Source organism: Haliaeetus leucocephalus, unplaced genomic scaffold (genome assembly GCF_000737465.1).
Source record: "Haliaeetus leucocephalus isolate CR32 unplaced genomic scaffold, Haliaeetus_leucocephalus-4.0 Scaffold973, whole genome shotgun sequence".
NCBI classification, from domain to species: domain Eukaryota; kingdom Metazoa; phylum Chordata; class Aves; order Accipitriformes; family Accipitridae; genus Haliaeetus; species Haliaeetus leucocephalus.
The window spans coordinates 3,243,629-3,258,691 of NW_010973409.1; the positions used below are offsets into that span (position 1 = coordinate 3,243,629).

The following is a 15,063-nucleotide window of genomic DNA, read 5'->3' on the forward strand; positions in this document are numbered from 1 at the left end:
TTGCAGACTACAAGACAACTTACATTTTCAGCCTATAACTAAGGATCAGAAAATAAATTATTTGTGATGCTCAGCCTAAGAGGAGGATTTATTTGATTTTTCTAAATCGATTTTTAAAGGAAATAAGTGCAGAATGCAAAATACTTACACAGCACAAAAGAGGGATTATAGACTGTGTTTCAGGAATACACAGGGGTCTTTAACAGTCTGTGTGTACCCAATCAGATAGAGAATACTCATTTTTTGCAAGCCTAGGCTCCTGCTGCCTAATTCACCATGGGAATCTCAACCCACTGTTAAATTGCTAAGAGAAATCATATATTCAAACCAGCAGATCCCTTTTATAATGTTTTGCTAATTCCAGCGGCACTGTCTAAATTTCTTTATGAATGGCTGCATGTTTGTAACAGCTTGCAGTCGGGAAACCACAGCCAGTGATCACTGGCAAGAAGCAACGGAGCACTTTGCAGTGCTGCTGGACAGCAAGGTTTGCGATGCTGGTTTTAGCAGACCAAGAAGCAGCTGCAATAGTGCATTTGGTTGCTTAGACAGGAGTGCTGTTCTTTGCGTATCGCCTGGTTCGGGATAAAGCATGGGGAGCTTGAGGCTGAGGCTGGAATGAGTACGCTGGGCCACGTAAAATATGGTCGTTGAGAGACTTCAGGCTCTGGAGACAGTCACAGCGGAGGGGGACCCTCCAGCAAAGGGTGCCCAGAGGCAGAGCATGAGGTGGTGTAACGACAGGGCTACTGGGAGAGGGGACGAGTGGGGCAGAGGCAGGGGTGGCAACTGTAATGAGCAGTTCAGAAACCAGCTGTGACTTCCACAGCTGGTTCCTAGGTCAGATGAAACTGCTCTCGATGCAGCCCTTGCTGCAGGGCCTCCTGGTTCTTTGAGGTGCTCATATGCTGAAGCCCAGTGGTTTCAAGGCAAGCGTGCCTTGAGCTGTGGGTCGGTCCTTAGGCAGCTGAGGCTGGTTCTTCAACAGCAGGAGCTCCTTTGAGGTCTGGACCTCTTTTCCTGTTGAGGTGAGTTAGGTGGCAAGGGCTCTCCAGTTGCATCCCCTTCTGGAGTGTGTTAGCTTTTGCCTTCCCCAAGAAAATGCTGTGTTCTTTCTTTTTCTCCCCAACAACGTTATGTGTGGTTTTAAGCATTTGGTCGTCTTGCTTGGAAGTGATGAAGGTTGTTTATCATGAGCACACAGACAATGTGGTTTAGTTTCCCAAGATTCAGGGAGGCAGAGAGCCTAGAACTGGGATTATTTGAGTTTTTTAGTAGGAACCGTCGGATAATTGGGCCCAGTCCTCTTCATTGTTCCTTTACAATTGGTGCTTGCTTTATTAACACATTGCTGAGTTTTTTCTTGAAAGAAATTAGATTTGGATTCAGATTGGTGACAGAGCTGTGGAAGGATCTTCACCTTTATGATGTGTTGCTTTAAAAAACTGCCTAGCACAAGTTTTTATTACAGACAGCACTTTCAGCACCTCCCCTGTTCAAGCGCCCTTATATGATTGTCATGAAGTCCATCAGTCTTAAAGGCCTTCTTCTCTGGGTTTTATCCATTTTTTGACTCTCTAATGTGAACAATATGGAACCTCTGCATGGTGGTTAGCAGGTCTTTTACAACCACAAAGCCACACTTAGCAAACAGAACAGCTTTGATGTGCCTGCTTTTAAAATACATGGCAACATTGACAAGCTGTCATAAAATCAGGTTGAAGTACAGCTGGAACAAAAAAAAACTCATCGCAGATTCTGCTTGAAACTGTTTCATTGTATATCCCTATTGAAATTCTCAAAATATGATTTTTTTTTTCTCTTTTGGAGAAGCCTTGGGCTGAAGTCACGCAGAATGTGATTTTCAACCAAAATTTTACCCAGATGAGTTCAAATTCTAGTCACTTTATCCAGACTAGCTTTGTGTTAGCCCATTCTTAGTCATCAGTTGTTTTAGCCTGGTTTTGGAAACAGGCCTTGGCAGTTGCCTGGAGCTCTGTGATACCAGGCAATCTGTTCTGGGGAGGATTTCAGAACTTCGAGTAGGTGAGAGAGCCTAATTCTGCAAAGCTCTCAGCATCTTCTTGGGGGTAACAAGTCAGCTCAGATCCCTTTGCTTTTAGAGAAACTTGGGAATTCTCAGCACTTGTAAGAAACAAGAACATGCTTGTATTTTTAAGCAAAAAATGCATACACTACACCCACAAGATGCTCAGATAGAGGCACAAGGAGGAAACTGCATGTGCACAGAAATGTAGCTGCCCACACAGGATGGGTATCAGCATGCCAGTCGCCCATTTCTCTATGCACTCACCTCTTTCACAAATGTCTTACAAACAAATTCACGTTTTGTGGCATAATGGGCATTACTTATAAAGTGAATAGTGTTATTTTTTATTTTACCATATCTTCTGTCACCAAGCAGGACTTTTTAAGTATAAAATACTTGCTCTAAGATAGATTGTTCCTTTAAATATCTTTGTTTATATCCTTAGCCAGAAGATATTGGGCAGGCACCAATAGTTAATGCCCCAGAAGGTGGGAAAGTCGATTTAGAAGCCTTCAGCCAGTTTACAAAAATTATCACACCAGCGATTACAAGAGTGGTGGATTTTGCCAAAAAGTTGCCTATGTTTTGTGAGGTAAGAAGACTTCCTTGCGCTCTTCATTTATATGCCTGTTGTTAAAAACTATTCAAAATACTCCTGGCATGGAACTGAAAAATTCACAGTGTTTAAAATCAGAAAAATTAAAGAGACTCAAAATAGATAGAACTAGAATCATCTGGATTCTTATGAGTTTTCTTTTTCTTGTGATTACTGAAATCCTGATTTTGTTCATCTAGAAGTCATCATGGTTCATTAGGGACTCGAATGTGTCTTTAGAGGTGGTCCTGAACAAAGCAAATGAACAAAAAGAGACTGTCTAGAAGCATCTTTGATACGTTTAATCAGATCTTCCAGCACACAGTTCCCTCTGTGCTTTCTGGCTCCTTGCAGGTACAGTATTGTGGAGTTGGGTCTATGCAGTAACAAGTTCTTCAAATTCAGGAAAGCATCCCTATCCAGGAATGGCACTTGCCTTATTGTGTTCCCTAGGCATGCTTTTCCTGAACGGGGAGGTTGTGCATAAAAGAGTCTGTAAAAATAATGGATTGTCATTCCAGGTAGATACTGACATGTAAAATATACAGTAAATGGGCTCAAATAGACTTGGTTGCACATTGGGAATAGAGAAGCCCTAGGCTGATTTCATTTACACTGAGGTATCATTTTTATTGAAGGACCAGATGCAATGGATGATGATTTTTTTTCCTAACTTAAAAAATGTTATCAGAACTGCAGCCTGAAATAATATTTCAGTCTTAATAATCTTAATACTTTTAATAATTTTAAGTCTTGTGAGTCCCTTAGGATCCACAACCACAGGAGTTTTAACTTGGAAATATCCCCCCAATCCAGCCATGGAAGGATGCCTGCCTGCTCACCCACACTGCAGAGGAACATTTGACTCTGCTGGTGAAATGCCAAGTGAATGACAATCAAAATCGGAGGGACCACGGTCAATGAGTTCATTGGGCTTCCTAACTCGACAACAGTGTTTGCTCCTAATAACATCAGTCCGGAAGGAAGTTTAAGGCAGCCATAGCATTTTACTCCTCTGTGGCTGGCAGCTTTTCTTGAAGGTCAGTCAAGGAGAGCTATTTATGTCCTTTGGCACCTACAGAACAAGAAGAAGTAAATATCAATAGTTGGCATAGTGTAAATAGCTCTCCCTGCCTAACCTCAGCATTGGCTTCATCAGCCAAGAAAGCATGAAATAGTGGCCAAGCATGAAGATTTTAAAATACAAGGAATGTGTCCATAGATCAAGAGGCGCCTGCAGCATTCAGTGTCTGAGGGAATCTGTCTCCTCTGATTTGGCATTTGTTGGTGGGAAGTTGCAGTGACATAGCAAGGTAGTCTTTTTAATTTAGAAAGCTTTGCCAGTCACACACAGACTGCAGTGCCCATCTGACATCTCCTACTCCTCCTGGCTACTGTGGGCCCACTTGTGTCAGAGCTGGGCAGGAAGCATGGATGAAGAAGTCAAGGCGTCATTGGGCATGACCTCTGTAGGTTATGCAGCTCAACTAGGACAGGCTTTGTTTACAGCTGAGCCACTGTGTGAACCTGACACCCATATACAGCAAGGTCTGATGGCAGAGTGAGGGACAACTCCTCTTGAACACAAAGGAATAGGACAGCCATCCTCCGAGTTGTCATATAGTTCCTGCTGTAGGATGAAGAAATGACAGATGTTTGCTCCTTTTTGAAGGGGCTCTGTCCTGTTAACTTGATTTCGGTTATGGTTTTTAACCCATAGCTTTTTCTTAGAAGCAACACTGAGTGGGCTCTTGATTTGTTTATGAGAAAAAGCCCTGCTTGCTCCCATAGGACCTGCAGAGCATTTAAACATTATCTCAGTTCTTAATTTCCACAGAGGCACAGGCTGAGAGTGTAGTAAATCTCTATGAAGGAGGGGCACAGCAAGGAACATCCATAGCCACTTATATATTCACAGTTACTTTTCCTTCTTTCTCTCTTTTTTGGACACATGTGCAAGCCAGCAAAGCACTATGAGTGCCCAGCTTAGTTTGTGTGCATCCATTGGCCCATGCCTCAAAGCAAAAGTCTAATCCCAGAGTAATCGAAGTACTTAAGGAAAACTTCATTTACTTTTCAGCATTTCTGCTGTTGTTTCCTTCTTGCATTTTCTTCTGCTTAGAAGATGAAGATTGAGGAGCATTTAATCAGTTTGATGTGAGTTTAAGTGTCACAGGCATCAGTGGTTCCACGCTGGGTGAAGCTGTGTAAATACCCTTCTAGGTAGCTCAGCTCAGCTCAGTTCCATGGTGTTGCATTACACGTGTGCTGGCTGCCAGTATGTCCTGCCAAGGTGAGCACCTCAGGTTCCTGCCTTTTGCTTTTTCTCCCTGCAGAGAGAGAGAAGGAAAGGACAACATGTGGCAGATAATCAGTCACATTTATTGACCCCACTCCTAGAAGGTGCTCTGGTAGCAATGATCAAGTGATGAGCGTAGGTAGCATTGAAGCCTGTATACTTGGGAGCAAAACTGAAGTTCAAGCTCCCTGTCTTCGGTAACTGCTGCTGCTGGCAGATAAGACCTGAGGCTTGTCATCCATGAAACAGATGTCCCATGTATCCTTCAGAATTAGGAAAGCAGGTGAAGGACAGGCATAATGAGATCACCACTACCATAAAGAAGTTTCAAGAAGGTTCAAGTAGGAAGAGAAATTCTCCTTTGTTTAATGGCTCACTAATAAAACGGCTGAAGCGTCATGAAATATCTTCCCTAATGTTATCTATTTCTTTTCTACCATTCTTCCTCCTCCTTAGTCTTTTTTTCTTCATTTCATTTTTTCTTCTGCCTTCTCCCTTCCTTTCTTTCATGTCCCTTTTTTTGCTGCAGTTATCTATTCCAATATCTCTTTATGGTTGCTCTCACACTTTTCTTTTCTTTTCTTTTCTTTTCTTTTCTTTTCTTTTCTTTTCTTTTCTTTTCTTTTCTTTTCTTTTCTTCTCTTCTCTTCTCTTCTCTTCTCTTCTCTTCTCTTTTCTTCTCTTTTCTTCTCTTTTCTTCTGTTTTTCTTTTCTTCTCTTGTCTTCTCTTGTCTTCTCTTTTCTTTTCTTCTGTCTTCTCTTTTCTTTTCTTTTCTTTTCTTTTCTTTTCTTTTCTTTTCTTTTTTCTTTTCTTCTTTTTTCTTCCTCTGTTTCTTTGCCTACTTCAGCCTCAGCAGCCAAATAGTGGCGTTATCATTGGGTAGTGAGACTGCCACTGTGCCTTCCCCACACTGCTGCTGAGCTGAGTGTGATCTGCAGAAAGTGATTTGCCCTGAAGAGGATGAGTCATTTTTCTTGTGTATCAAACACTTCACACCTGAAGTTGGCATTGCTGGAAAAATAGCTGCATGATTCAACTCCTTTTTCTGATTGTGGCTAGCTTTGTGTTTAAAACTCTTCTCTAACAGGGAACTGCTTTCCACTTGTGTTAGGTAACTGTCTGGCATCCACTCTACATCATTTTACGCCAAATCAATGTATTTGCTTTGTGAGTGCACAGTTGCCACGTAAACCTATAGTTGCTGGGGTTTTTTTCATTTTGAATTGCAAATCAGGTAAATATAATAATTTTATATGAATCAGAAATGATGGATTTTTGCCTCCTTTCAAGGAGGTAAAAAATAAGCATGGCTGGCAGTGAGTTTAACCAGGATGGCTGAGGTCTGTACCAGCCCCAATTATAGTTTATTCTGTTATGCTAAATTGTAAGCTGAGGGAGCTCAGCAGTAGAAGAGAGAAGGGTGAACAGCGGAGAATGGTGACCACTTCAGCCATCTCAGTTAGATCCACCCCTGATTGGAGACAAAACCAATAGTATATGTTACCACCAACTTGGCATCTAACAGGTCTGCTTCACCCTTCACACTTTGTGAAATGTTCTGCAAAATGGAAAGCTACATTCTTAAGATTTATTGGACTGAATTCTATAATGCTCCCACAAACTGAGTGGTCCCACAGAGAGCGGCGCTTCTGTGAGTTGGATCACTTCACCTCAGCATCTGAATCAGCTTGGTTTGTGTTGACTGTCTTGCCCAGGATGACTTGCCTGCAGCTGTGTCATCACTAGATTTCCTAAGGGTATGTGGGGATGGTAACCTGCTGGCAGCTTCTGAAAGCAGGAATGAGAGTCTTGGAGGTTTGTGTGGTGCAGTCAGTCAGCAGCATTTTTGGAGGGTAGCTGCACTATGCGAGGTAGGGTCCTGGAGTGTGAACTGCAACTTCATGCTCATGGATTTACTGTAGTTGTAAAACAAACTCAGTTTGAAAAACATATCTTTTTCTTTACTGTTTATAATTTCTGCAGCTGCCATGTGAAGACCAGATCATCCTTCTGAAAGGCTGCTGTATGGAGATAATGTCCCTCCGAGCAGCAGTTCGCTATGACCCCGAGAGTGAGACTTTAACACTAAATGGGGAGATGGCGGTGACAAGGGGCCAGCTGAAAAATGGGGGTCTTGGTGTAGTGTCTGATGCCATTTTTGACCTGGGCATGTCTCTTTCTTCATTTAACCTGGATGACACCGAGGTTGCCCTTCTTCAGGCTGTTCTGCTCATGTCATCAGGTGAGAACAGAAATATATTGGAACCCCAACCATTTTTAAACTCTTTAGTCTTTGTCACAAGCCTCTGTTTAAAAGAAATAGGGTATGTTAGATCTTGTAGTGCTGACTAGAGTAATGTGGGAGAAATTTTCTCTCAAAATCCCAATGCAGCTTAGAATTAGTTTGGTGAGCACTAGGAAAAATATTCAGGGTTTTCAGAGAGATGGACGTAAAAGCGGCTTTAGTAACACACCTTCCTCAGTTGAGTACTTAGGGAGGTGGCAGGGGTGATCATCAGAAAGATATCAGATTGATTCTGAGCCAATTTGCCTTGAATGAAAAACTAATATTTTAGCAACAGTTGTTGTTACAAAAAGTTCCCTCTTCCCCTAGGTACTACCATGCATTGGGCAGGAAGTACAGTTCATACACATTTCCATCAGTCTCATATGTTTAGTTTGACCTGCCATCTTGTTTTTCTACTTAACAGCACCACCGCTTGCTAATGGGCATTTGAGAGCTGTGCTGTTTCCCCACACTGGGACCATTTGCAACTGGTCTCTTGGTGGCGTGATAACAGAAGCAGCACAGACCATTTCATATGATTTCCAAAGAGTTTCTAACCTCCTCAAATTGAGTATGTTTTCAAATATGCTTCCACTGTCTGTGCCAGCCCAAAGAGGAAATTCCATTCTTGGGCAGTGGCAGATTTGGCAAGATTTTGTTTTAAGACCACTTTGAAGATTGGGCACTGAATAACAATACACACAGAGTGATTTACAAGCGTTAACTGCATCTGAGACGGAAAGGTTTCCACATTAATCACAACACAGCACTTGACATTCCCAATCAAAACATTTTGATTTCTTTTTAGTTCCCTACACAGTGATACATGAATAGGGGTTTCAGAAGGCAGTTCAGAGGACCTGCTTTCCCAGAAGTGTCTCCTGAAGAGTGACTTGTGAAAGGAGCTTTCCCAGCGCCCATCTGCATGCTGGTTGAGACAATTAGCCAAACTTCTGGCCTTTGTTGTTCCTTGGTGCTCCATAGCAGTTTCCTTTGCAGCTCACCTGTGGATTAAAGCTTGATCAAAGCATTTTGATGATTGATCATTGGTCAGACTGTAGAGAAACAGATAGGAAAGAAATGTATTTTAAATATCTGACGAGGACATTTTTTTGGTTCTTCATTGGTTGTTTTACAGAAAGGTATAGGTAGAAGCCTTAGCTGAGATCAGGAATCTGTTGCTGTAGGCACTGTAAGGAAACACTTCCCAAACAGCTATACTGTAAATGGGCAAAGCAGGCAAAGGATGAAGAAAGGAAGGATTATCTCCTTGTTTTAACAGAGGTAGTATTGATAGTGAGGTGTCCAGAGTCAAAGAAGTTGTTTGTGACAGAAACCAATGTCCTTAGTTTCTCTCCTTTCTGTCCTAACAACGGAATCGTCCTATTTTTCCTGAGTTATGATCAGGAATTTGTTAAAGTAAATAAGTAATAGTGATATTTCTCCTTCTTTGTATCTACAGATCGCCCAGGCCTTGTTTGCGTCGAGAGGATAGAAAAGTGTCAAGAGGGTTTCCTCCTGGCATTCGAACACTACATTAATTACAGAAAACACCATGTTGCACACTTTTGGCCAAAACTGCTGATGAAAGTGACAGACCTGCGAATGATCGGAGCCTGCCATGCCAGCCGCTTCCTGCACATGAAGGTGGAGTGCCCCACAGAACTCTTCCCTCCATTGTTCCTGGAAGTGTTTGAGGATTAGAGAGACTGGAGCGGTTCTCCGCACCCCCGTCGCACTACTGGCTGTCATTTCATCCCGTTGCCCAACTCTTCTCACCTCTGTTTGTTCCTCTTCTTCTTTCGTGCTCTTCTGTTTCTTGAGGCGGGGTTGGGTTTTTGTTTGGGTTTTCTTTTGGGGTTGCTGGGGGGCAGTTGTATACACATGGATGAAAACATCCCCTTAATGCGGGTACTTGTGACTATTGCAGTTTGTTCTTCGGTCCTTTGATGTGAATGCTTTGGCAGCTTAACAGTGAAAATACAAACAGACCAATCTCATTCACCAGCACTTGCGTGGTCACCAGCTCACACACATCATTGCTTGGAAAATATGGGAGAGAAATTGAAGTGGCAGAAAATAAATTGGCCTCCAAGTTAAAACAGCTATTGTTAATTTGACCCTGGCAATTCTGTCTAGTATTACCTCATTTTGCAGGGCACAAGTGACCAATTTGTGAGATTAAATTTCTAGTCTTTATGGTTGTTTGTATTGTGACAGTCACCATTATGATCTAGGATCTTCATCATCATCATGATCCCATCATTATCTGAGGATTGTTCCAACAGATACAGTTTAACTGTGCCCCATAAATCAAGTACTTAAAATAATGCAGAGTGTTAGAAGGGACTGACTTTTTTTTTTTCCATGTGTATAAGAAAGTAAGATCCTTCAGTTCTTACTACATTTGAACTCCAAGTAACTTCACTGGAAGGTCTGTTGGAGTAAGGAGGTGAATTTGGTCCTCTGAGGTGCTTTTCCAGAGAGTGGAGAAGTCTGCTTTTTCTGAGGTGTGTGGAAAACTTGTCACTCTGAGGGAGAAGATTCTCTGTCAGGATACCAGGCTTTCCTCAGAGTTATTCAGGGAGATGAATGCTCACAGAATGAGGACAAGGAGAACGAAACGTACAGGGTGACCTTCAGATGGGACAGAAACCAACTGTGTTATTAATGACACTCAAGACTGTACAGCTTTATCCCAGTAATACAGTGTTGCTTGGCAGTAATCTTTTGTTTTTTATATATATATATAAAGATTATGTGCACGTATATATATAATTTTATATATATATAATTACAAATGTTCAGCAGATGTCTTAAACATATTTCCATATTTTTATCTTCTCTCTCTCCTTCTCTCACCCGCTCCTGTGTGAGTATGCGTTTATGTGTGTCAATCAGCTAGGTTCTCCCTCCTTGGTGTCTTACGTGTTTCATTTGGCTAGATTCTCTCTTGATTCCTTTAATTTATTTCCACTAACTGCACTAGCAGGAACCAAACTGAGCAATGACAGGATGTCCTGCTGCCGAAATCTGCAAGCCAGTACTCACAGTCCTGGAATGTTTGGAGGCCGGTGATGAGGGCATTATAGGTAGAGGTTCCTCTCTGTCATCCATCCCCATTCAGGGGTGTTGTCCCTGGGTTTTATAAACTTGATATTAAACCATTCTCTGAATTTGTATGATCCATCAAAAGCATCCTTCTGTTCTTCCCGGGAAGAACCAGAGACTTAGTTCACGTATTTTGCACTTCCTCATACCCCATATTCTTTCATGTTATGCATTCATTTGTACCAGTTTCTTTCTCTGCTATTTATTGATATATTTGCCTGGCAAATCAGTGGGCATTGTTAGAGTGGATATGTTGACTTTCAAAGCTCATGGCCCATATCTAAACCTATATGTTATGTGTTTATCCCCTCATGAAAACATGATACTCAGGAAAACTTATCTCATAGGTGGAACACAATATATGTGTGTCAGGAGTTAAATTTTTTCCACACCTTTTTCCCTACATCATTGATATAGCATTTGGAGTGTTACTGGCTATGTTTTCAGGGGTGTGGAATCTTGTCCTCCATGTTTTTTGATACCATATGCACCTGTGATGAGTTGTGAGCACTGATGTTATCACTTAGGGGTTTGTACCCATCATTTTGTGAGAACATAAACCACAATGGGGTGTTCAGGGTTTTTTTGCAGGTAGCAAGGAAGACAGACCATTGGAAATTTGTTCTTAAATGTTTTCTGAAGTTGAAGAGCCTCTGTTGTGGGCTGTGTTTGCTCCATCTTGAAGCATATGTGTTAACAACATCAGTCTCTATCCAAATTCCTTGTAGAGCACTATGTCTTGGGGACAAGGAGTTAGAAACTTTCTAGCTTTTTGGAACAAGAGGCCAGACAATGTGATGAACTCACATGTACTCATGCAGAGTCTCAGATGAGGAGCATCCATAGCCAGTGCTAGATACCTGATTTAGGGGTGGCTTGATAGGGAACTGATAGCATATAGGGAAAGCAGAAAAACAGCTGATCCATTACTTGCATCTATACCCACAGTGGCTCACAAAGAAAAGAGAAATGTGCGTGTCTTTTGGAGTTCTATCCTGCCCGGGATCTGAGCATGGAGTGCCTCCTGAAGCCAGCGCAAGTGTCTCACCTGTTCACTAAATGCGAGCTTAGTTAGTGTACAAGCTTTTCACTGTGCTGTGGATGAGACCCAGGAGAACGTTTCTCCCAGTAGTATTCACAATGATCTCACTACAAGGTCCATGATGCTTCATGTATTTTTCAGAGCTTCAGTTCCTGGAGTTGTGCTGCTGCGTAAGAGGTTCAGTCTGTCATTATCATCAAGAATTCTTATCCTTTGGGCTATAAAGAAAATCAGTAGCCTAAATGTTAATTATTTAGGTGGGAAGTCACTACTCAACAGTGACTTAGCACATAACTATTGGGGCCCTCATAACTGGCTTTTGAACACTTGGGATTGTCAAGACTGCATTAATCAAAAAATAAATAAAGATCAGAGGTTAGAAAAAAATGTGAGAGTTACTGGATTGACTTGGGGAAGCAGCAAGATATGAAAGAACTTGAAATACCCTGGACAGAACTGCAGTTTGAGACAGTGTTGAGAATTAACACTTGGCACACTGGCTGCTGTAAAAATCATTGCTCATACGGGAACTTGTCCCCCAAGGTCTACCATGGCAAGTTACAGAGTTTTAAAACAGCCTTCATAAATGGATGTCTGAATTCAGGCACATAAGCTGCATTTAGACATCCGAGCTAATGGCCTGACTTCCCAAGATGCTGATGCAATTTGGAGTTGTGCTTAATCAGGGTTCAGAAAATCAGGCCTCCTTCCCTAGGTGATTGCAGATGGACTGAAGTGCCTAAAATCAGGCAACCAACTTTGACAGGTTTGGCAGTTCTTTACGCAGAAAGGACATAATGTCAACATGCTTTTCTAAGCTTTATAGATTAAGTTGAAGTCTGGCATTAATTAACAGAGGGGGATTAGTAGTATTCCTCAATTGAAAACTAAGACCAAGCTCTTAGTTTGACAGATTTGATGTACTGACGTCTAATGGCCTCTGATCTCCTACCAGTCTTATTTTGTGTGACTTCATTGACTCCCTCAGTATGACTCCTGATTTATATCATGACAGCAAAACTAGATCACATGAGGATACTCTTGCAGACTCTTACCAGTGGATACTGACCTTAGTTCTGCAAAGACATACTTGTTTTTAAATATCAGTGGTCTCAAGCCATTGTAGGCTTGAGCCACTGGATTGACCATCTGAGTGGCAGACATCAGTACTACAAGTTACCCTTGTAGTAACTGGCCTTCTGAGTGAAATAACAAACGTGCACTTTCCAGTACAGTCCAGAGTCTCATTTCTGATGGTGCCACGTAACTCTCATGTTTGCTTTATGGTCTACATGTGGGTCTTACATAGAAGATTCTTCCTGTCAAACCTGATTGTCACTGTTCATGGTTTTGCCCTGAGTAACACATGCATTTAGATATTCATTTCATGTGTAATCTCAGTTATGATATTTATAATGACATATATAGTGTGTGATAATGATTTTTGTTTACATTCTGCCAAAATGTAGACGTTAGAGTTAGACCTCCAGGTCCCAAATCATCCTTGAGCAGGCTGCTTACTTCCTCAGAGGCAGGCATCAGAAAGAGGAAAAAACTGTCCAGAAAGACCATTTATATCAGTAATCTGCCAAGACAGGGCTGTTGATCACAAGCGGAGCATGTCGTTGCTAGTGATGTATTTTTATGCTATGGAACTCTAACCTGTATGTGTCATATTGACTTCTTGCTGCATGAATCATAAATTATAAAAATCAGTCTTATGGTTTTGAGATGTAGCCAGCATTCCTAAGGCTAAACCTTTTTCATTGACAGAATCAAAATCCACAACCAAGGAACGTATTCCTCTCACTGTGAGAGCAATTGAAAGTGTTCAACATTTATCTTTTCACAAAGGAAGAGGCGACAGGACCTCTTAATGTGTCTTGTTATTGTGATCATCTGGAAATGATTGCCAGACATTTCCTTTTGATAGAGCAATGAAGTGATCCGTATTTAAATTTTATAGAGAGAATTTTATTCTAGTGTGATAGAGATTTATTTTCCACTTAAAGACTCAAAACGGTGTGAGCACATTTTTTTACTGCGGTATATTTTTGCTTTAAAATTAAAAACAAAAAAAAAGGTTTGGCCTTATCACAAAGTTTTAGTGTGTCGTATAGATGTTAGCAAATGCAAAGAGTATGCATTATTTGTGTGTATCCACATTGACTGATGTCGCCTTCAAAAAGCAATATTGTGCAGGTAATAAGTTGTTTGTGACTGTCCATTGCACAGTTTACCTTCTTTAAAAGCTAACCTTGTTTATGCACAAGACAATCAAATGTAAATCTACATCAGCACCCGGGTGTAGATTAAATTTATGTAAATTACTGAGCACAATGTAAAACATTAAAAGACACTTTATTTAATTACACATTTAATGTTGGTAAAGATAGTATCAGGGCATGAACTAGCTGACATACTGTAATTTCTTTTTCTCTTTTCCTACTTCCTTAGCCCTCTTCAGTTTTAGTTTGCTCATAAATACATCAAATTAGTCATTCGTAATTTTTTTTAAAAGAAGGGTGGTTTGGGTTGTTTATTTGTTTTTATGAAGTTGGTTGGGAGGACTTCTTACTTTGTCTATGAGGTTTGTGGGTTTTGCTTATTTGGTTTATTTTTTTATATCAGTTTCGTGCCCTGAGGGTAAGGCAAACATTACACCGTAAGGTAAAAAACAAAGTACCTTGGATGATGTATTTTTTTGCAAACAGTGTTAAGAGTTATGCTAGATTGGTAATATTTTTTCAGCCTAAAATATATTAAAAAAAATCTGTGATCGCAAATGTTTTAAACTATCTAAAGAGAAAATTTGTATATTTGGGGGAAGAAAATAATTTTTACATAGCTTTTGTATGCAGATATTAAAATGTAATTATGAATATAGTGGGCATAGATAACTGTGTAAGCTTGAATTCTAAAAAAGAAAAAGCTTATAACTGAAAAGTTGTCCTGGTGTCTCTGTCTCTTTGTTGCAGGCTGTTTCATCAGCTCTGTCGCACACTTCCAAGCCCCTGGAATGGGAAAAGTAGGACCCAGAGCAGAATGTTGGATCGACTCTAACCTGTTCACATTTCTATCCTTCTGCATCCCTTTCATCATGTACCTCATATCTTATCTCCCCTCCTCCCCACCCTTGGGCACCCAGCCAAAGGTTTTCACTTCCCCACTGTTCACATCAGCCAAACTTAATTCACTCCAGTGAACTGGCTCTTGATTTATGTCTCACTCAATCACATTTTTTTATGGGAACGCCCTTTCTTTCCTTCTCCATTCCCAGTCTAGATGGGGATGGTGTGACAGGAGCAGTAGCCTTCCCGTCTCTTCACGCTTTCCATACCTCGGTCTCCTACCTGTTGGAGAAGGTCTCCTCATCCAGATGTTATCTTTGTTCTCGTAGTCCTTTGCAGTTTTGGTTTCTCCTCCAGTCCTCTCGTTCCCCTCGGGGAGAAAAGCAAGAGCTAGCGCCTGGATCCAGAACCGCTTCTCGGCCTGCCCCAGACGGGGAACCTGTTTCGGGCGGTTGCCTCGCGGTGGTTTCCGCGGGCGTTTGCCGGCTGACGGCCAGCTCCCGCCCCGGTCCCCTTCCACGCGAGGCGCCGGGAGCCTTCCGATGGGTGCCGGGCCCCCGACCTCCCTCTGCCCCGCGCGGGCGGGAGCGCCCTGCCCCCGCCGGGC

At 41.7% G+C, this 15,063-nt stretch overlaps 1 protein-coding gene across 3 annotated transcripts in view; it reads left to right on the top strand.

The window, feature by feature from the left end:
- THRB (thyroid hormone receptor, beta) overlaps positions 1 to 9,213 on the top strand; it is a 46,751-nt gene extending 37,538 nt beyond the window's left edge. Inside the window, exons 5-7 of one of the 3 annotated variants that reach the window (XM_010584357.1) lie at positions 2,496 to 2,642; positions 6,929 to 7,187; positions 8,695 to 9,213. In XM_010584357.1, coding sequence (XP_010582659.1) covers positions 2,496 to 2,642; positions 6,929 to 7,187; positions 8,695 to 8,936 — 648 coding nt within the window. In that variant the 3' untranslated portion in view covers positions 8,937 to 9,213. The remainder of the gene's footprint in view (positions 1 to 2,495; positions 2,643 to 6,928; positions 7,188 to 8,694) is intronic. The other 2 variants (XM_010584356.1, XM_010584354.1) reach the window with 2 other exon arrangements.
- Positions 9,214 to 15,063: the final 5,850 nt, after the last annotated feature.